This window comes from Acinonyx jubatus, chromosome E3, assembly GCF_027475565.1.
Source record: "Acinonyx jubatus isolate Ajub_Pintada_27869175 chromosome E3, VMU_Ajub_asm_v1.0, whole genome shotgun sequence".
NCBI lineage: Eukaryota > Metazoa > Chordata > Mammalia > Carnivora > Felidae > Acinonyx > Acinonyx jubatus.
Genome location: NC_069398.1, coordinates 13,944,922 through 13,967,635, shown reverse-complemented (window position 1 = coordinate 13,967,635; position 22,714 = coordinate 13,944,922). Strand labels below are relative to the sequence as shown.

The 22,714-nt window shown below is 52.1% G+C and overlaps 1 protein-coding gene across 1 annotated transcript in view; it reads right to left on the bottom strand.

The window, feature by feature from the left end:
- Window positions 1-3,707: 3,707 nt before the first annotated feature.
- Window positions 3,708-22,714, bottom strand: part of SCNN1B (sodium channel epithelial 1 subunit beta) — a 61,111-nt gene continuing 42,104 nt past the window's right edge. Inside the window, exons 4-13 of the mRNA XM_027043032.2 lie at window positions 21,566-21,756; window positions 13,053-13,156; window positions 10,614-10,777; window positions 10,221-10,328; window positions 8,096-8,213; window positions 7,149-7,224; window positions 7,002-7,059; window positions 6,286-6,347; window positions 4,886-4,961; window positions 3,708-4,624 (exon numbers count right to left, since the gene is read on the bottom strand). Of these exons, the coding sequence (XP_026898833.1) occupies window positions 4,244-4,624; window positions 4,886-4,961; window positions 6,286-6,347; window positions 7,002-7,059; window positions 7,149-7,224; window positions 8,096-8,213; window positions 10,221-10,328; window positions 10,614-10,777; window positions 13,053-13,156; window positions 21,566-21,756 (1,338 nt within the window). The 3' untranslated portion in view covers window positions 3,708-4,243. The remainder of the gene's footprint in view (window positions 4,625-4,885; window positions 4,962-6,285; window positions 6,348-7,001; window positions 7,060-7,148; window positions 7,225-8,095; window positions 8,214-10,220; window positions 10,329-10,613; window positions 10,778-13,052; window positions 13,157-21,565; window positions 21,757-22,714) is intronic.

Genomic DNA, 22,714 nt, shown 5'->3' with positions numbered 1-22,714 from the left:
GCCCTCCACACACAATCCCTGACAGTGCTGCCTTTGGCCACAGTGGCACCAAGTCTTTGGCACCTCCTTCCCCCACAGGTGCACTGTGGGCACTTAATGGGAGGCCAGCTTGTTTGCCGTCCCAGCCAAGGACCCAGGTGTTCTAGACGGGCAGGACTGAGCCCTCAGATGCCCAGGCTCCTTCACGACTGGGGCTGGCAGGTGGTCAGCCATCAGCACCTGACAGACCCCTTTCTTCTTTGGCAACAGCTCCCTGATCGCTCTGGGGAGAGCCATCATGGTTCCCATATGTAGCAATTAAAAATACAAGACACTTAGTTAAACTTGAATTTCAGAAAAATAAATGATTAGTATAATATCTCCCAAATATTATATGGATTTACTTATATTAAAAAATTAATTTGTTGTTGAGGAGCCTGGGTGGCTCAGTTGGTTGAGCGTCACACTCTTGATCTTGGCTCAGGTCGTGATTTCTCAGTTCATGAGTTCAAGCCCCTCATGGGGCACTGTGCTGACAGTGCAGAGCCTGCTTGGGATTCTCTCTACTCCTCTCCTACTCTCTCTCTCTCTCCTCTCTCTCTCAAAATAACTAAACTTAAAAAAATTAATTTGTTGTTTATCTGAAATTCATATATAACTTGGCGGCCTGTATTTTATCTGGCAATCCTTGGAGCCATGACCCTCCTTCCCCCCCCCCCCCCCCCCACCACCACCTTAGAACCATGTGATTCTGCTGGGGGCCACCTGGCCTCAGGTATGGGCAGAGGCTGACCAATCCAAGCAGCCTATGCAGCTGGTCACACTGATTGGTACAGAGATAAGCACATTACCCAACCAGTGACCAATGAGAGTCCACCTGGGAACGTGCTGAAACAACTGGAAAAAAGGTATTTTCTCCTGTTGACTGAGCTGGGGAGCTGGGGAGTTTGGGGTTGCAGATGGGCTTTCTTGCTGTAATGTAAGGAGAGCCTGCCTGGGAAAGCAGAGAGACTGAAACATCATTTGAGCTGCTTGAGATTCATTTAAGCCAGCTTGAGTCTTACTCTCTCCATCTCTGTCCCTGCTATCCAAAGAAGTATAGTAGATGGCATTGGAAAAGTCATAAGTCCACTGCATCAAGGACAACCCAAAAAGAACTTTAAAAATCACCTGCTTGGATTTCCCTGATGAACATGGATGCAAAAATCCTCAACAAGATATTAGCTAACTGGATCCAACAATACATTAAAAAAATCATTCACCACGACCAAGTGGGATTTATACCTGGGATGCAGGGCTAGTTCAATATCCACAAAACAATGTGACTCATCACATCAATAAAAGAAAGGACAAGAACCATATGATCCTCTCAATAGATGCAGAGAAAGCATTTGACAAAATACAGCATCCTTTCTTGATAAACACCTTCAAGAAAGTAGGGATAGAAGGATCATACCTTGAGATCATAAAAGCCATATATGAACGACCCAATGCTAATATCATCCTCAATGGGGAAAACTGAGAGCTTTCCCCCTAATGTCAGGAACAAGACAGGGATGTTCACTCTCGCCACTGTTATTCAACGTAGTATTGGAAGTCTTACCTCTGCAATCAGACAACACAAAGAAATAAAAGGCTTCCAAGTCAGCCAGGAGGAGGTCAAACTTTCACTCTTTGCAGATGACATGATACTCTATATGGAAAACTCAAAAGATTCCACCAAAAAACTGCTAGAATTGATTCATGAATTCAGCAGAGTTGCAGAATATAAAATCAACACACAGAAATCGGTTGCATTCCTATACACCAACAATGAAGCAACAGAAAGAGAAATCAAGGAATTGATCCCATTTACAGTTGCACCAAAAGCCATAAAATACCTAGGAAGAAATCTAACCAAAGAGGTGACAAATCTATACACTGAAAACTGTAGAAAGCTTATGAAAGAAATTGAAGAAGACACAAAAAAATGGAAAAAGATTCCATGCTCCTGGATAGGAAGAACAAATATTGTTAACATGTCAATACTACCCAAAGCAATCTACATATTCAATGCAATCCCTATCAAAATAACACCAGCATTCTTCACAGAGCTAGAACAAATAATCCTACAATTTGTATGGAGCCAGAAAAGACCCCAAGTAGCCAAAGCGATCTTGAAAAAGAAAACCAAAGCAGGAGGCATCACAATCCGGACTTCAAGCTGTACTACAAAGCTGTAATCATCAAGACAGTATGCTACTGGCACAAGAACAGACACTCAGATCAATGGAACAGAATAGAGAAACCAGAAATGGACCCACAATCAGATGGCCAACTAATCTTTGACAAAGCAGGAAAGAATATCCAATGGAATAAAGACCATCTTTTCAGCAAGTGGGGCTGGGAAAACTGGGCGGCGACATGCATAAGAATGAACTTGGACTACATTATTAAACCATACACAAAAATAAACTCAAAATGGATGAAAGACCTAAATGTAAGACAGGAAGCCATCAAATTCGAGGAGAAAGCAGGCAAAAACCTGTTTGACCTTGGCCACAGCAACTTCTTACTCAACACGTCTCTGGAGGCAAGGGAAACAAAAGCAAAAATGAGCTATTGGGACCTCATCAAAATAAAAAGCTTCTGGACAGTGAAGGAAACAAATCAGCAAAACTAAAAGACAACCAACAGAATGGGAGAAGATATTCGCAAACAACATATCAGATAAAGGGTTAGTATCCAAAATCTGTAAAGAACTTATCAAACTCACACCCAAAAAAACAATCCGGTGAAAAAATGGGCAAAAGACATGAATAGACACTTCTCCAAAGACGACATCCAGATGGCCAACCGACACATGAGAAAATGCTCAACATCACTCATCAGGCAAATACAAATCAAAACCACAATGAGATACCACCTCACAGCTGTCAGAATGGCTAACGTTAACAACTCAGGCAACAACAGATGTTGGCAAGGGTGTGGAGAAAGAGGATCTCTTTTGCATTGTTGGTGGGAATCCAAGCTGGTGCAGCCACTCTGGAAAACAGTATGGAGATTCCTCAAAAAATTAAAAATAGAACTACCCTACGACCCAGCAATTGCACTACTAGGCATTTATCCACGGGATACAGGTGTGCTGTTTCAGAGGGGCACATTCACCCCTGTGTTTACAGCAGCACTATCAACAATAGCCAAAGTATGGAAAGAGCCCAAATGTCCATCCATGGATGAATGGATAAAGAAGATGTGGTGTGTGTGTATATATATAATGGAGTATGACTCGGCAATCAAAAAGAATGAAATCTTGCCATTTGCAACTACATGGATGGAACTGGAAGGTATTATGCTAAGCGAAATTAGAGAAAGTAAAATATCGTATGACTTCACTCATATAAGGACTTTAAGACACAGAACAGATGAGCACAAGGGAAGGGAAGCAAAAATAATATAAAAACAGAGAGGGGGACAAAACATGAGACTCTTAAATATGGAGAACAGAGGGTTGCTGGAGGGGTTGTGGGAGGGGGGATGGGCTAAACGGGTAAGGGGCATTAAGGAATCTACTCCTGAAATCACTGTTGCACTATAGCTAACTAATTTGGATGTAAATTAAATAAAATTAAAAATCACCTGCTTGAGGGCCTTCCCTTGGCCAGGCCCTTGCTTCCAAGCCAGTATGGATGCATCAGGGTGCATCAGGGCATTCCGACTGTCCAGCCTGACAAAGAACAAAGCTCAGGTCTGTGTCTTCTACTTTTATTTTCTAGAACAAAATATGTGCCACCTGGCAGCAGGCCCCCCATCCCTGCCCCTGGACCTGATGCTCTTCCTGCTTTGCACAACTGCTGCCCTCAGCCCATTTGCAGGGCTCAGCCAAGGCCAGGACGGAAGACTGCTGGGTCTGGGGAGAGACGGCAGGGCATGTCTGCCTGTGTGTCTCTGGAGCAGTGACTGGCATTGGGAGGAAACCAGTGTGCCTGCAGGGGAGGGTGCTCTAGGGTCTCTGGAGCCTGGCTGGGCATGTCCCAGCCAAGGATCAGGCCAGGTTGGAGGTACGGGCAGGAACCAAATGAGTACACATTTCCCATATCTGTACCAGCACCGTGACCCCACACAGCCCTCGGCTTGGGACAGGCCAGGAGCTGCTGGTCTCTCTGTAAAGGGACACAGACTCTGGCCCCGGAAACCCATCGTCTTCCACTGGGGAGAGCACCACAAAGTGAAGTCTTGGGCAGTGATCTCAGCTTCTTGGATCTGACTTCTGGGCTCCCTGGGTCTAGACAGCATCGCCCTCACTGTCCGACTCGATGATATCCAGTGGTTGCAGACGGAGGGAGTCATAGTTGGGGGGTGGGGTGCCCGGGATGGGCAGGGTCTGCTCATCAGGATAGGTCCCAGGGTCGGGGCCCGGCCCGGCCACGTCAGGCTCGAAGCTGAAGTTGGTGTGAGCCTCCACCAGCTCAGCCACAGTGGGCGGCGGGCCGGCATAGCAAGCCTGGGCCCGCCTTTGCCGCAGGCTCTTGGCGAAGGCCACCAGCTTGATGATGGTGATCCACACAAAGTCGATGAGGATCTCTCCAAACTCGATGAGGCACAGCACTGAGCCCCCCATCCAGAAGCCAAACTGGCCGCCCAGGTTGGAGAGCAGCCAGACGATCTGTGGAGAGCAGGGGGCTGAGGGGCTGGCAGGGCTGGGGGTCAGGCCACAAATTCCTGCCTTGAGCCCTGCCCCGCCTCCCAGGTTCCTGTGAGGTGGGCCCTCGGCCGGGAAGGAGGACGGGGTGACCATCTCAGCCCCGGGGAAACTTCTTGTGACTCCTTTAGGGACGCTCCTAATTCCCCTGTTGGTCTCGGGACCCTCCCCACCCACAGGGTGCAGGGGCGGCAGGGCTGGGGTGTCAGGAGCCCCCAGACTCACGTTATTGGCTGCTGACTCCTCAATGGTGCGATAGTTGAATTCTTGGAAGTAGATGTTGAGCTTGACGATTCCCTTCCTGTAGGAGCAGCAAGAAGGGCTGGTGCCCCCTCCCCAAGACACACTGACACACGCACATGCACACTCACAGGAAAGGCAGCCGGGAGGCCCCAGTCCTCTGGCTTGAGCTTCTCACATGTCCACTGCCATGAGTGGTGAGGTCCAAGCAGAAGCCCAAAGTGCTGCCCTTCCTGGCCCCTCTGGGCCTTGGGCCACAAAGAGCATCTCTGCCCAGCATCACTCCTGTGGGCCCCCAGACTGGCTCTGAGCTCCCCTCCCCCACCCCCGGGGCACCCGGCCCATACACAGCCTCTCCATAGAGTCCTAAGCCTTGCTCCTTCCTCAGGGGACCCAGGGCACAGAAAGTTGCTCGAGTGGGCTTCCCCTTTACACCTGATACTGCTCAGAAAAGCTATGCTCTCTTGTACCTCCAGGCTTCTGCCTAGACATCTTTGTCTCTTACTTAACAGCTCCTGCTCCTTCTTGGAGAGTTAGCGCAAGTGTCACCTCCCTCTACAGACCTCCCTTATCTCCCAGGCAGAGAGCTCCTTCCCTGCTGTGCTCCCAAAGGAAGGGTCTTGTATAGACTCTCATCACCAGAAGCCCTGCTGGCATATTTCTGTCCTCTAGACTGGAACTCCCTGAGAGGATGACCTGTGTCTTTCCTGTGCTCAATTTGCATTTGTATTTGATAGATGGAAAGATGGAAGAATGGATTGAGGATAAGTGGGTGGATGGATGAGGGGATAATGGGATGAATAGGTACATGGGTGAGTGGATAGATGGATGGGAGGAAGATGAGAGGGATGAAGGATGGGTGGATGGATGGACAGATGGACATATGAGTGGATGGATGGATGATGAGTGAATGGGTGGATGGTTGAATGGGTGGATGGACAGATAAGTAGATGGATGGATGGACAGATGGATGGATGGGTTGTTGAACGGGTAATGGATAGATGGGGGGTGGATAGATGGATAAGTGGAAATCTGGAAGGATGGATGGATGGGATGGATGGGTGAATGGGTAGATGGACAGGTGCATGGGTAGAAGAATGGAAGGATGGATGAATAATGGAGGAATGGGTGGATGGATAGATGGGTGAAAGGGCAAATGAACAGGTGACATATGGAGAAATAGGCTCGCCTTTGGGAAGTGGCAGACTCTGAGTCCCATTGGCTGGCCTCTCTCTCATTTCCAGTGCCTCCTTCTTCAGGCTTTCTCCTGGATCTGACCAGTGTGAGAAGGTGTCTGAATATCTGCCATACATCCAAACCCCTCCCCTGAGGTTCTGGTTCCTTCCATTTTCTGCATTCCCCAGCCCCTAAGACTCTAAGCTCACCTGCTCAAGGTGATATTAGTGCTTTGGTCCCGCTCCTGAGACAAGACATGGAAAATCCAATCCTGGAATCCAAGAAGGCAACTGAAAAAAATGGCACCTGCAGCATTCCCTCCCAAACATGGGCCCTGTGATTTGGGGAGATGGGGGGAGGCAGACCACAGCCCTGTAGCTTCCCGAAGCCCCCGGGACCATGTGTTGGTGCTGGGAGGAGGAAGGTAATAGTGCGCACTGTGGCTGCTGCTATGGGGAGAAGGCACTCTAGTCTCCAGTCTTCCCCCAGAGGCCCCGCCATCCTGCACCAGCTCTTTCCCACCTCTGGCCCTCGAATTTGCTGTTGTTCTTCCAGAATCCTCCTCCCCAGCCCTGCCCAGGCTGGCTCAGCCCATCCTCCTGCGTTAACTCAAATGTTACTTTTGCAGGGAGATCTTCCCTGACCGCTCTGTCTAAAGCGGTTTCCCCTGGTTACTCTCCAGTCATCCTGTTTCCCACCCTTACCACACTGTGAAATGATCTAACTTCTGTACATTCTCTCTCTCCCACCAGAATGTAAGCTCCATAAGAGCAAAGGACCATTCCTGTCTCGTTCACTGCCGTGTCCCCAGCACAGCGCTTTGGGGAAACATTAGCAGAGGGACAAACAGCCCGCAGGCCTATGCCCAGACCTGTCCCTAGCCCAAAGGTGGGCGGCCAGAAGTTTGACCACTCCACCATCTCACCTCGGAAGCCTCTGAAGGCCAGTCAGCCATGGAGATGGTCATCTTGTACTGGGTGTCACTGGAAGAGAGAAGGCAGCCCTGTTGATGTCCCTGCCAGCACTGTGCCCCCACCCTGCATTCCCCCCCACCCCCAGCACCCACACTCACTTGCAGGACTCCTTGCACATGTTGATGCAGGTCTCCCTCTGGGCCACGCTCATGCGCATGTGTGAGTAACAATAGGCTGAGCAGGGTGGGTGGGAGGTAGGAGACTTAGAGTGGGGGTTTCTAGACGTTTTCCTCCCCTCCTCTGAGCCTGGGGCTGCCCCCTACCCTCCTGGCCATGGCCACCCCAGGCCTGTCTCTAGACAGGGGGAAGTCGTCTCTGTGGAGGGTCACCCCTTCCCACCCTGCCCCTCGTGTCCAGCCAGTTTTGCCCCAGCCTGGCCCCGGGGTGGGGAGCCTCCCCCAGACATCCCAGACTCGGCTCAGCAGGAGCAGAGCGGCTTTCCTCTGCTTGCCATGCCCATTCCGGGCTGGGCGGTGCTCACGGGGTCATGCATGAAGGGATGGGTGGTTGGAAGGGATAGTTTTCCCCTCTTGTCTACATACGTTGTTGGTTTTAGAGGTGGTGGGACTCGCTCTGCCGCTGACAACATCCATCATGTTTGGACTCCAGGCCACCAGGGCCCCTGAAACCCTTGGAGGCCACCTCGGCCTCCCCTCCCACCCAACACCCCACAGAGATGCCCGGCAAGCCCACACAGACACGGACACACATGCTGAGGCTGGTACACGTGGCCTTGTGGGTGCATGAGGGAGCGCACACACACGTGTGGGCATGCAAACCAGCGTGCACAGATGCAAACAGGGAAGCAACCCAGGCACGAGTGCCCCGGAGCCCTCTCCCGCATGCATGTGAAAATGTAAACACACACGTGTGCTCGCTAGCAGCTGCCCACAGGGCTCATGCATGTGTGGGTGTCCACGTGGTACACATATGCACCAGGACGGAGTGGGGCCCAGGGGTGGGTGGGGAGGGGGGCTGCGGACTGTGAAGACCACACCCCAGCTATGTGATCAGAGCCCTGGCGGGTGGGGGCCCCCCCACTCACCCCAGTCGGGGAACTCCCGGTTGTTGCAGTATCTCTGCCCACGGGGCAGGGGGTACAGGTAGTGCCCACAGCTGCAGTTCCGGATCATGTGGTCTTGGAAGCAGGAGCGGATACAGGCCTGCAGTGGTGAGAGAGGGGGGACATGGATGTGGCTGTGATGTCCCCACCCGGCCCCGGGGGGCCCGGGAGCCAGGGGAGGGGTCCTTCCGGCTGAAGAGCTACACCTGCTGACCCCGCAGTCTGGGCGTGGCTGTCCTTCCCTGTCCCTGGTCCTCGGTACCTGCAGAGGGGCTCACGCCAGACCCAGCTGTCTGAGGACGGCCCCGCCGCCTATCAAAGCTGGTGCCCCACACACGGCACGGGGAAGGGTGGCTTATTCCAAATACTGCTGGGGTTTCAGGTCACCGTGACCTGGTTCCCCCACATGTGGAGGCAGCTATGTGTCCTGCAGTCACTCAGGGGTGAAGCAGGGTGACAGTCACAACTGTGGGCTAAGGTGAGGAGGGCCCAGTGCTGGGCGGGGAACGGAAGTGGCTGTTACTCATGTGTCTCCACTTGTCCGTGTGTGGAGGACCCCTGGCGCCAACCCTCGCTCTCTCGGGCTCTCCCCTGCTCTCCTCGGCTCTGCCCCACCAGCCACGGAAACTGCCCCCTCTGTTGTGTGCTCCTGCTGCTCTCCGGCCTGTTCCTTCCCAACCTAGCACACATCCTGTCCTATCGTGTTCTTCCTGACAGGGCTGTGGCCTCCCTGCAAGCACAGCCAGGAGAAGCACAGGGGGTGAGGGGCTAGAGGGGTCACATGAGGGGCTCTGACTATGGGCAAGGGTCTCCCATTCTTCCAGACCTCACTGTCTCACCTGAGATTAGGAATCCTCTCTGGACCCCGTGACAGAGGCTGGGGGTGGGGAATGGGGCGATGCAGGCAGAGCGCCTGACCAGGGCCTGGGTCTTTGCCAAGGTCTCTGGCCAGTGAGGCTGCTGCACCAGACAAAGCAAGAGGTGAGGTTTTTCTAGAATGAGGTCTCTAAGACTGGGCCTGATGGATACCTCCATGGCCTCCGTCTCTATGCTTCCCATCTCCCTGTGCTGCCCGTCTGTCTATCCCTTCAGAAGCTCAGAAGGTTCCCCCAAGTTCCTCACTGCAGACCGAAGCCCTTCCAGATAGAAGGTGGCCAAACTGGCCAGGTCAGAGTGTGGGGTGGACAGGTCAGCCAGGCAGGGTGGGCCGGAGGGTGGGCACAGGGGGCACTAGATTTCCAGTAACCTAGACAAAAGGGAAGTGCACGCCATGCTCAGGACTCTTAGGCACAGAGGCAGGCACTACGCTGCCCCCCCGTTATGCCTCAGTTTCCTTATCTGCAAAGGCAGCCTGGGCTGGGGGAGAGGTGTCATTGAGCGGTCACTTCTGTCACTCGTGCAGAGGTTCGGACTTTCCCAGATCCACTGGGGCTGGGTCTTAGGACAGGCCTCCCGGGCTGACCCTGGAGGTCAGGGCGAAAGAGAAGCCCCAGCTGCAGCGAGGGGAATTGAGGCCGGATACAAAGAGGGTAAACTGATGAGGCGTTTGCACTGGGGCCTGTAAATCCCAGCTTCCTCATTCCTAATCATTTTACCTCCATCTCAGCATTGTTGTGAGGATTAAATGAATTAGTGTGTGTAAAGCACTTGGAACAGTGCCTGCCTAGCACGCGATAAGCCTGCTACTCTTCGTATATTAATACTTAGAACAAATAAATGTTATATATATTATAAGTGCTATTCTTGCCCCGTGTTGAAAGGATCAAATGATGAGGCAATACATGCGAGCCCTTAGCACAGCATCTCTCCCACACAAGGGTTCTTCTTAGAGACCCCAGAGTGAGATCCCCGTGTTCTGGGCACCCCCAAAGGGCATACCTGCCGAGGGGAGATGAGCAGTGGCCAGCCCTGGGCCCCGGAGAGCACCCAGGGAATGGACCGGCTCCACAGCCCCAAGGGCCACCAAACCCGCCAAACTACCCAGCGGTCACCTACAAAAATCCAGCAGAGCTGGCCTTGCCGGGCCCAGCTCCCCCAGAGCCCCGAGGCCCTGGGCTTGGTAGATGTGGACCGGCTCTAGGTACCGAGGCCCGTGAGGGCTTCTTACCTGGATGGAGTAGGTGGTGTTGTAGTCGCTGTAAAGGTTTCGCACGGGGACGTCAGAGCCATTCATGGTGCACTGGCTGTAGGGCTCTCCCTTGCGCTCCAGCTTGTCCTGTGTCCATAAAGTTTGCTCCTGGAGGCCCCGGTCACCCCTAGGAGGCCCCCTTTGTACCTCCCTCCCATGGGGGTCTGTGGGGATGCCAAAAGGGGATGGGAAGCCATAGGCCGCAGTAGGTGCCAGATGATGCCCGTCTTCCCCCACAGCATGGCCATCCTGGTGGCGGGAGGGAGGGAGGTTCCAGCCAGAAGATAAGGCAGGAATGGGCCACGAGGGAGGGCCAGCTCAGCCCTGGGCAGGTAGGGTTCCACCTTCGGTTCCCCTCGGCTGCGGCCGTACCACCAGCACCCCGATGGATGTCTCCGTCCCGGACATGGCGTAGATGCCCTCGTCTTTGATGAAGGGGTATGACCTCTGCTCATGGAGCATCAGCCGGGCGCCGGCCGTGGACGTGAGGAAGGGCACATAGTCGTCCTGGCCTATGTCCAGGATCAGCTTCAGGCCTGTGGGAAGGTGGGGCCGAGGGCTGCCTGAACTCGCTCCCCAAGGCTGAAGGGAGACCCATCAGCCACTTATCCAAGCCCCCAGCCCCAGAGCCCAGGGGACCTCCAGGGCCCATCCAGGAAACTGGCTCCGCCTTGCAAAAATGAGACTCCTTGCCTTCTCCAAGGCCCCCATCCTAGCCCAAGCCACCATGTCTCCCCTCTACCCCTATGATCTCTTTTCCACGTGGCAGGTAGATCCAGGGGTACAGCGCAGCACTGGCCCACCTCAAATCACATGAGTCCTCATTCCCTTCATTAAGTCTCACTTGGCCTCCATGCTCCTGCCTGCTGCTGGGCCATTACAAATGCTTCAAGAACACTGTTCCCTTTACTCTGGAATTATGTCCCTACCTTAACCCTCCAAGATCCTCCTGCTCTTCCTTCGGATCTCAGCCTGAGTCACTTCCTCCAGAAGCCTTCCCTGACTACCAAGACAAGGTCTCAGGGTCTTTACTATTTGCTCTTCTAGCTCTGGAACTTTCCTCCCAAGTATGTGCCTCCCTTACATGATTCTTTTATTGTCGGTCTTCCTTCCCCATTCGATGGTTCCCTTCTTGTGCACAGAGACCAGCCCCCAATGTTATGCACCATAAGACTATGCTGGGTGGGTAGGACAACAGGCTAGTATTTATCGAGCACTTGCTATGTGCCGAGTGCTGGGCCCAAGTACCTTATTATACATGATCTCACTGGCGTTCACAAAAGCAAAGCTGCTATTCTTATCCCCATTTTGTAGGTGAGGAAACCAAGGCACAGAGAGGTGAAGACACTTGTCCAGGGTCACCCAGCGAGAAAGGGGAATTGTTGGGGTTCTAACACAGGCAGCTGAGCTCCTTAGTCTCAATCGTCTGCCGTGAAGTGAGTTGACTGGTACCTCTGTGATGCACAGAGATTTCAGGGACATAATGGCTGGTCGAAGGGAGGTCAGTAGCCCCCTGTACCCCTTTTGACCAACAGCCCTGATAGTTAGAATGACAGCCTGCCTCTTGGAGTCTGGGGAGGTCAGAAGCTCATGGGAGGAAGGATCGCTCCCACCTGTGCCTGGCTCACAGCCGGAATGCCGAAGCCATCCTGAGGCCACCATGAGTCTTTCCCCAGAGACGGACCAATGCAGTGGCCTCTGTCATCGATCACTTCCCCTTCTTCCATTAATCCTTCACCCTCTCTCTGTCTTGTTCAAGAACTTGGTTTAGCAACAAGGCTAAGTAAGAGTATGGGCTCTACAACATGTTAACTGTGTGCTCTTGGACAAGTTAATTTAAACCTTCCAAGAATATCTGGCATGTACTGAGCATTTCTCATTTGCCTGGTGCAGTACTGAGCAGGTGGCTGCATTATGTCACAGTGATTCCACGAGCTATGCACAATATGCTCTATGATGCTACCATATACTGTCTCTGGGGAGACCAAGGCTTCCAGAAGTTCAGTCTGGATCTCAGGATTACCTGGGGTCAGCGGTAGGGCGTTTTCACTCGCACACGGGAGCCTGAGTTCCTGACCCCTGCCTGTGCTGTACTGCTTCTGAATCCTCACCTTGCTGATCAGCAAAATGGGAACCCCAGTCTCCACCCCAGGTGTTTACGGGAGTTGAAGGTGATAAAGGAAATTTTCAACTTTTAACATACCTTGCCCTGCTTTCAAGCTCCCAGGGAGGCTGTACTTTAATATTTACCAGGGTCAAAATGACTCCACCAAAACCTCAGGCTCTATTTCTGGCCCCAGCACACATTGTACATCTACTTTGTTAAAACAAATAACCAAAAAGGAGCATTCCAGATATAAAGAAAAAAAAAACCCTCCCTGGTTCCCATAAGATTAAAGTCATACAGTCTTGCAGATACTAAAAACATAAGATAAAGTCTGTAACTTTCTGGAACGTTCTTCATCATGATGGTTTGTAACTGTTGATGTAAAAAACATATATAACCCTGCACCAAACTTCCTTTCCCGGTGCACTCCCTTCCTTGTCAAGACCGTGTATCCCAGGCAGCTGTCCTAACGTGGGCTCGAATGAAACTCTTCCTTTCTCTTTCAAATTTTTAAAAAGGTTTGTTCATTTTGTGTGGACAAGGGAATGGCTCCCCACCCACCAAACAGGTTGTCCTTCCCTGTGCTGCCTCCTGTCTAATCCAGGCCCTGACCCTCGACAGCTGATGGTCCTTTGGTCTTTTAGCCCCACGTGGTGGGGATTTAAAGCCCCATGGCTCTGGCCCCAGGATGAACCAAGACTCACCAAACTCAGCTCCGGGGTTGGCTGAAGGGAGCGCCTTCTCCATCATGCCCCAGTTGAAGATATAACAGTTGCCATAATCAGGGTGGAAGATGGATGTGAAGTTCCTGAAAGAAACACCATCAGCTAGAGATCAGGGCCCACCCAGCAGGTGCCTCCCTGAGTGTCTGTGGTCTGGGGCCTGGCGGAGCAGAGCTGGGAGGATCCGACAGGTGGGCTGGGCAAGCAAGGAACTCACATAGAGAGAAAGGTGGCTGAGATGGTGGGTCAGAGAGGGGGTGAGTCGGGAGAGGGCCAAACAGAGGCCGGGGAAAGAGAAGGCTTTATAATGAGGCATGTGGAACCCTATACAGGGTCCTCTCTGATGTCCTGGAAAGGTTTCCTAAGGAAATAAGTTAACAATAACAACAAATGTTTCCATAAAGATGCTCGCGGCAGTAGCAACGGTATAATGCAGTTTCAAAAGAATTCAGTTAGAATCACTCACCATCAGGGAGATACAAATCAAAACCACAATGAGATACCACCTCACACCTGTCAGAATGGCTAACAGTAACAACTCAGGCAACAACGGATGTTGGCGAGGATGTGGAGAAAGAGGGTCTCTTTTGCAGTGTTGGTAGCAATGCAAACTGGTGCAGCCACTCTGGAAAACAGTATGCAGGTTCCTCAAAAAATTAAAAACAGAACTACCCTATGACCCAGCAATTGTGCTACTAGGCATTTATCCAAGGGATACAGGTGTGCTGTTTCGAAGGGACACATGCATCCCCATGTTTATAGCAGCACTATCAACAATAGCCAAAGTATGGAAAGAGCCCAAATGTCCATCGATGGATGAGTGGATAAAGAAGACGTGGTATATATATACAATGGAGTATACTAAGCAATCAAAAAGAATGAAATCTTGCCATTTGCAACTATGTGGATGGAACTGGAGGGTATTATGGTAAGTGAAATTAGTCAGAGGAAGACAAATCATATGACTTCACTCATATGAGGACTTTAAGAGACAAAACAGATGAACGTAAGGGAAGGGAAACAAAAGTAATATAAAAACAGGGAGGGGGACAAAACAGAAGAGACCCTTAAACATAGAGAACAAACAGTGTTGCTGGAGGGGTTGTGGGAGGGGGGGATGGGCTAAATGGGTCAGGGGCACCAAGGAATCTACTCCTGAAATCATTGTTGCACTATATGCTAACTAATTTGGATGTAAATTTTAAAAAATAAAAAATAAGATTAAAAAAAAAAGAATTCAGTTATAAAAAGACTTTTTTGGATATGGAACATTTCAAACACACACAAAAAGGTTGAGACAAAACCCACCGCCAGCTTCCAGAATCATCACTACATGGCCACTAATGCTTCATCTCTACCCGCCCCGCCCCACCTCCCTTCCATATTATTTTCAAGCAAATCTCAGACATCATGATATTATTTGTAAACATTTCCAGATGTAGCTTGGAAAGTGAGAACTCTCTTGAAAATACGGCTATTACCATGTTAAACATAACCAACAAAAATCCCTTAAGATTAAATATTCAGTTCAAAGTTCACTTGTCTCTTCAATGTCAATTTTTACAATTTATTTGTTTAAATTGGGATGCAAATGAGGTTAAAGTGACTGGTTGATGTCTTTCAAGTTTCTTCTAATCTATGGCTCCCTCCAGGTTTTTTTTTTTTTTTTTTTTTTTTTTCTTCTTGTAATATAGCTGTTAAAACAGTTCTGGTTTGAAGAGGCAGTGATACAATGAGAAGATCATTTCACAACCCTGATGAATGAATGGCTTTGGGCAGTGCACCCTGGTGGGCCAATGCTGCGTGTCTCCTGAGGGAAGAGCACAGGCTGCCGAGGAGGTGGCCTTGTGAATAAAAAGTAAAAATCAGGGGCACCTGGGTGGCTCAGTCAGTTAAGCGTCTGACACTTGGTTTTGGCTCAGGTCATGATCTCACAGTTCGTGCGTTTGGGTCCCACACTGGGGCTCTGTGCCGACAGTGCAGAGCCTGCTTGGGATTCTCTCTCTCCCGCTCTCTCTGCACCCCCCCACCTCTGTTTCTCCAAAAATAAATAAAGTTAAAAATAAATAACTAAAAATCAGCCCCAAACAGGACCATGCATCTGTCTCTAACCACCATTTATGAGAAATACTGGAGACAGAGGAACAGGTTCAAAGTCACCACAGCAAGTCAACCTGCAAAATCCAGACCTTGGGGAATGAAACAGGATAAACAACCCAGTTTCTTCAACAAACGCACTGCGAGAGAGGAGAAGGGACACAGGCTCTAGATTAATAGAAATTTTACAGACTTGGGTCACAATCACAACATGCTGCCTTTAGTTATATCCTGATTCACACAAGCAAACAGGCAAAAAGGTATAAATGACATGAGCATGAAGATGATTGGGCAGTAGATGGTGTTGAGGAATTATTGTTAATTTTTTCAGGTGTGATAATGGTATTATGGTTTGATTTTTTTTTTAAGTCTTTTTCTTCTGCAGATATGTTCTGAACTATTTACAGCTGAAAGACCCTGGAGTCTAGGCTTTGCTGCAAAATGGATGGGAAGGGAAGTGAGTTGTGGCCATGGGCTCTGGCTTCCTTGTGAGGTCATCATACTCTATTCTGTCTGTAGGTATATCCTCAGGTCCCCATAAGGAATCACTTTAAAAATGTCTTTGTGTGTTTTTTATTTTGTTTGTCTTATTTTATCTAATTCTTTTTTCTTGTTTTTAATGTTTATTTTGAAAGAGAGAGAGGGAGAGAACGAGTGGGGAAGGGGCAGAGAGAGAGGGAGACACAGAATCCGAAGCAGACTCCAGGTTCTGAGCTGTCAGCACAGAGCCCGATGCGGGGCCCAAACTCACAAACTGCAAGATCATGACCTGAGCTGAAGTTAGATGCTTAACTGAGCCACCCAGGTGCCCCCGCCCTTTTTTTTAATTTGAGAGAGAGAGAGAGAGAGAGAGAGCGAGAGAGCAAGCTCAGGGGAAAGGGGCAGAGGGAGAGAGGAAGAGAATCCCAAGCAGGCTGCACACTGAGCGTGGAACCCAACATGGGACTAGATCCCATGACCCTGGGATCATGACCTGAGCCAGAATCAAGAGTTGGATGCTCAACCAACTGAACCACCCATGTGCCCATGTTTTTCTCACTTTATTAAAAATAGGAAGGAAGGGGGCTGAGCGCAGAAACAGCAACAGAAATGGAGCATTGTCTTCTAAGCCCTGTATTTTGAAACACAGACGATGCAAACCTTGCAGGGGCCAGCCCCGTGCTGCACATTTCTGTGTACCTTCTCCCATTCGATCCTCAAAATAACCCCATGAGGTCAGCTGATATTTGCCCCTGTGTTCAGATTAGGAAGCCATTTCCTCCACCTCTGGCCTCACCCTCTGTGCTGGCAGAACGAAGTGGGTCCGGGGCAGGCTGGGAAATCCAAGCTGGGAGCTGACCCTGGCAGACAGATTTGAGCTGCTTTCTCAACCTCTGAGCTTCGGTGTTCTCGACCGTGAAAGGGAAATCAGGAAGAAACCACATTTCTTCATCCAACAAGTGTTTACTGAGGCAGGTACTGGGCTGAGGACACCTGAGGTGAACAAGAGTCCAGCCCTGGAAGGTCACCATGTGGCTGGGGATGCGGAGTGGTGGGGGAACTCAGCAGCGTCCTGTCGACGCTGTCCTTCCAGAATGTGCCTCTGGCCCTGTCCACTTCTCTCCATCTCTGAGGCTCCCCCTGCACTCCCTGTGCAAAGTCACTTCCCTGCCCGGGTGCTTGATCATTTCTACTGCTTATTCCCTGCTAGCACGCGTCAAAATCTGAAATGATCTTTATTTAACTGCTTGCTTATCAGCTGTCTCCTGCATTAGAAGGTAAGCCCAGGGAGGGCAGCTGTCTGTCTTGAGGGAGAAAGCATTCAGAGGCTAACACCCCAGGCCTGGGAGCCAGCCTGCCTGAATTCAAATTTTGGCTCTGTCACTGAGTAGCTGGTGAGCTTTCCCTGTGCCTCACCTTCCTCACCTGTAACGCCAGGGTTATAATAGCACCCACCCAAGAGGACTAAGGCGAGGGCTGGATGCCGAGCATCTGGAAATACTCAACAAAAGCAGGCCGCTCCTACTGCTCAGAGGCTGGCCCACGGTAGACAGACACTTAGTAAATATTTGTTGGGTAAATTATAACATGTGATAAGGGTATCAGCAGAGATAAGCATAGAGGAGTGACACCTAATTCTCGCTGGGGTGTGTGTAGGGATGAGGATCATGGAAGGGTTCTTGGAGGAGGCGAGGCCTGAGCTGAGACTTTTAAGGATGACTAAGAGGTAGGGGCTAGAGAGGAGAAAGGGCACATCACACAGGGGGCACAGCATAGGCAAAGGCCCGGGGGGTAGAAATGGCTTTGGGCGGGCATCACGGAGCCTGCGTCGGTGTAGGATCAGGGCTGTGGCCACAGGAGGAACACAGCAGGGCAAACTGGCTAAAGCCGGGCGCTGTTCTGGAGGGAGAGACCCCGCCCCAGGGTGTGGGGACACAGTGTTCCCAAGAAACGGTCTCCGACATCTGCAACCCAGGGCGCGGTCGGATCCCCTTCTGCCCAGGGTCGTGCTCTCGGCCTCACCGTAGGCGCCAACTATTTGCTTGTGGCTAACGCCCTTTACCTGGAGAGGCTTCTCCCAGTGCTGGCCCACTCTTGCTCCAGAGCCAGGCATTCCCCCCTCCCGCCAAAAAAACCTTCTTGGGACAGGTGCAAGGCATGTAGACGGTGACCAGCAAACCCCCAGAAAGGACGGAGACACAGAGCGTCCCCGGCAGGAAGATGAACAGTGGTGCTGTATGGCAGAGGTCAGGAAGGGCTCCCGAGGGCAGAAGCTAGTGAGCCAGATGGAGCAGTGATGACGATGATGCTTATATATGCCTAGGTCCTGGCTTCTAGATGCCATTGCCCAATAAAAGGAACCAGGGCTCCCCAGAGAAATGGCTGATTCTAGGGCTTGGGGCATCTTGAGGTGCTAGAAAGTAAGGAAGTACTAAAAAAAAAAAAAAAAAAAAGAGTGATGGGGACGTGTCAAAAAGACACAGGAGCCAACACAGGAGCTGCTACTGGCCAAAGCTGGAAGAATTTGAGTAAGAAAATAAATAATGTGGTATTGGGTTACAACCCCAATACACACAAGCCCATACCAGTAGAAATGACTGAATAAACAAACACGTGGGGAAGAGAGAAGTCTTCCCCACAGAAGACTTCCAAAGAGTCTACATTCTCCTCTCCAGGAGACCAGGAGCTGCCTGCCACCCTCCTGCCCCCAGAAGGTGACCTCAACTTAGCGACTTGCTTCCACACAGGGCCTGGGAAGGGAAGTGGTCACCTGACGACGGGGGAGCGTGGCACCCATAGCTTAACCAAGTGAGGAAGGTCAACATCACGGGTGGTGTCATGTGGCTGACGTGTTCCCCACCCCGCCCAGGATACGAAGCGACGAGGGGGTCGCTCGCCTTGTGCTCTTCTTCCCCCCAAACCCGTCTGATCTGTATACACCCAAGTCAAGGACTTGCCCTAAAACACCTGCCCAGTACTCTGCAACTGTCATGGTCAACCCAAACAAAGAAGCCCGAAAAACCGTGACAGGGTTTCTGCACGAAATGGGGTCTCCTGGATGGAATCCCAGAACAGGGAAAGGTCACCAGGAAACACTGCTGAATCCTCAAGAATGTGTCAAATTTAGTTAATAGCAATATGCCAATATTAGTTTCTTAGTTTTGACAAATCACCGTGGTGACAGAAGATGTCAACAACGGGGGGGGGGGCGGGGAGGGGTACAAGGGAACCAACCGGATACACTCTCTTTGCAACATTTCTGTAAACCTAAGATTATTTCACACTAAAAAGCTGACTTTAAAAAAATGCTCATATATTATTTACTATGTGGGAGGTACTGTTCTAAGCACTTTACATCATTTAATCCCCTATAAGGCTATATCACTCTCCCCATTTTCCAGATGAGAAAACTGAGGCCCAGAGAGGCAAAGTAGTGTGCCCAACAGCACCCAGAGCTAGCATTCAAATCGAGGCACTTTGGCATCAGGGTCCAGATGTGGCTCATATTTTCCTAATTGCAGCTGCTGCTTCTTGAGCATTTGCCACATTCGAGAGAGAAAGGACAGGGTCAGAAGGAGCGAGGAAGCAGAGGCCACGGTGTTTGGAGCACAGCGTTGGGAGGGCAGAGAGAGGCACGTGTCCTCTGGCACCACGTCTGAGGCTGACTCAGGAAGGCAGGTGACAAATAACAGGCTTGGGAGAAGGGGGCAGGGAGGGAAGACTATCTGGTTTTCTGACAGGCGGGGTGACCCAGACTGCCATCTCTGCCTCTCAAAGGCTGTGTGGCCTCAGAGGCGTCGCTTAACCTCTCTGGGCCTCGGTTGCATCATAGAAAATGGGCTGACACAACAGTACCTTTCTCACGGGCCTGTGGCCATGGTTAAATGAATTTTATACATGTGATATGCTAAGAATAGCACCTGACACAATAGAAGGGCTCAATAAATGTTAGCATTATTATTGGATAATGAGTTCCCTGTCAAATGTGGGTTTAATGACAGTAACAACTATTATTTATTGAGGCCAACACTGCCGTCAGCATATTAACTCATTTACTACCCAAAATAACCCCGCAGAGTGGGCATGTCATTACCCCATTTTACAGAGGAGGAAAACAGAGGCCCATCAAGGTTCAACTTATTTAAAGTCACGCAGCTTGTCAGACAGCAAGGATTTGCACCCAGTGGTCTAACCACACCGCCCAGCCTTGACCCCTTCACTAGAGTCACTCCCCAGCCACAGCCACACCACAGAAGTTGTGTGGCCAACGCTGGGTGTTTTGCCTGCCCCAAAGCCACGCGAATGCGTATCTCCTAACACTGGGATCCCGCTCAACGGCAGAAGAGCACACGTCGGGCATCAGGAACCCGTAGTAGATCCCAACAGACCCTCACGGACCCTGCTTGCCCACCTCACACACCAGCCAGGGCTATTCTCACTGAGCCGAGGGGTCACGTACTTGAAGTCACGGTTTTACATCCCTCTCCAGCTGAGAGGGTGAAGGTGAATGCGTGGATGTGACACTGGTGACCCAGGCACTTGCAGCCTTATGGGGGAGCTGCCAGGAGCGGCTGGCCAGGGGTGCCCTGAGCAAAGGCCACTGGCTGAGAGCGAGGGATCAAAATCTAGCCCGCGACCTGCCAGCCGAGTGGCCACTGAGGGCAGGACACGTCCTGTACTTTTCCACCTGTGGGCCACGCTTTTCCAGTTCACACCTGTGGCCAGGTGTGCAGCTCGCCAGCTCGGGGGGCCCCAGATTCCTTGATGTTTGCCTGCAAAATGCCTGCCCCTGTGCGTCTAGGGGACAGAGGGTCCCACAGCGTTCAGCACATTCTCAATAGAGCTTCCTGAAGGCTCACGGCTTGAGGGGGCTGTGCCTGAGCCCAGGGGTGACGCCGGAAGCCTGTCACTCGTGAGAAGTGGCAGGACTCCGTGGACTTCTCCAGAGGCCTGAGGTATGAGACCACGAAGCCCCAGACAAACAAGACCCAGCAGGGGCGCCTGGGTGGCTCAGTCAGTTAGGCATCTGACTTTGTCTCAGGTCATGATCTCACGGTTCATGAGTCTGAGCCCCGTGTCGGGCTCTGTGCTGACAGCTCAGAGCCTGGAGCCTGCTTCCGATTCTGTGTCTCCTTCTCTTTCTGTCCCTCCCCCACTCACACTCTGTCTCTCTCTCAAAAATAAACATAAAAAAAAAAAAAAAAAGACCCAGCACTCATGGGATGCAGGGGCGGCAGAGGAGGCAGGGATCTGAGGACCACTGGAAGAGCCGCAGGCTTTTGGGGTGAACGTTATTCTCACTCTGCCATCCTCTCAACCTTGGGGGCTGTCAGGGAAGAGCCTGGGACAGCAAACACTCCCAGGGCCCCGTTCTAAGCACAGACCTGAGCCAACTCTGCTACCCTCCTGGGCAGCCTGGGAGGTGGGCGGTCCGGGATGACAAAACTGAGGGCAGCAGATGCCCGGTGACGGTCCAGACCCTCGGCCGCTGGATGTTGGACACTAACAACACCCAGTTCACAGCTGCCCCCTCTCCAGGGAAGTTTGGGGACCCCCGCATCCTCCTGGGGGGGCCCATGGCCCATGAGGGACGGATGCGCCAGGGACAAAAGTCTGGCCCCTCAGGTGAGGGAGGAGCACTCTGTGGTGTGGTCCATGCTCCAGATGCCCGGGGACCAGGCCTATGCGTCACCTGAGACAGCAGCCTCACTCAGTTCATCCTGCTTTCCTTACAGACACGTCCTAACACCATTCCGTCAGCACGTCAGGGGCCTTCAACGCATCCCTATCTCAGGCTCTGTCTCTGGAAAATACGACCAGAGACACTGAGGCACAGAAAACTGGTGCAGGTGGCTGGTCGGTGGCCGGGCCGGGCCGTGACCGCGAGCAGGCCCGGGCAGGCTTGGGGTGCCTCTCACCTGTAGCTGCACGGCTCCGGCCCAAACAGGCACGCCAGGATCAGCCGCTCGGCAGGGTAGCCCATCTCCACCAGCTCCTGGTTTGGCACCTGCGAGAAGATGTTGGTGGCCTGCAGGAGGTACCACTCTGTCACGGCCCGGGTGGCGCTGGTGAAGTTCCGGAAAGTGCACACGGTCCCGTTGAGGCTGCACTGCAGAGGCCGAGAGGGTTCTTGTGGGCGCGGGGACTGCGGCAGGCCCCAGCCACTGCCCCAAGAGCAAGGGTTTTGCCAGCTGCCCCTCCCCTGGCCGCACCTGGGCGTTGGGCCGGTGGGGAATGTGTTTCCATGGTGCTCACGATGTTCAGGGGCTGTCCCTGCACACACAGTTGAGCAGTCACAGGGATTCCCACACAGTCGCCCGACGCCCCTATGTGTGGCCTCGTACATGACCGAATACACACGTGCACACGGACACACAGACAGACATCCGCTTCCTGACCTCCGCAGCCATGTGATGTCATGGTCCCGACCACCCACCCACACACACACACATACACACATATCCAAACTGTCTCCCTGGTTTCATGCTCATGAGGAACATAGACACGCCTGGACCCTCCACTTCCCTGACTCCTTTTCTGGCCTCGTCCCAGACTTCCCGGGGCAGATCCCTGGAAGCCACATGGACCACAGAGGACTCAAGGCTCCCTCCCCCTCATAGCAGGTGAGGAAGGACCTGGGCCTTCTCAGCCCGAGCCCTGGGAAGGGTGCAGGGGCCCCACCACGAGGTCCAGGTCACGGACTTGGCCCCAGCACTCTGGCCTCAGCCACTCTGCCTCCACCAACCCTCATTGTGGGCCTTCCTTCTGGAAGCCCGGAGGCCGGGAGGAGCTTCTCCACATTCTGAGATGGCCCTCCCCAGGGCCACTGTCCTCAGGCCCATTCCTGGAGGTCTCCTTGTCTCTCTGGGAGACACTCTGTCCCAGGATCTATCACCCTATTTGATTTGTACAGCAAGCCTACCCATCATCATGAAGTAGCAGATGTATCCCCATTATACGTGCACACGCAGACCGCAGCACCGCGAGCGCGCACAGGATCCCCACAAGCGCACACGCGGACCAGAGCACCGCGCGTGCGCACAGGATCCCCACTACACGCGCACACA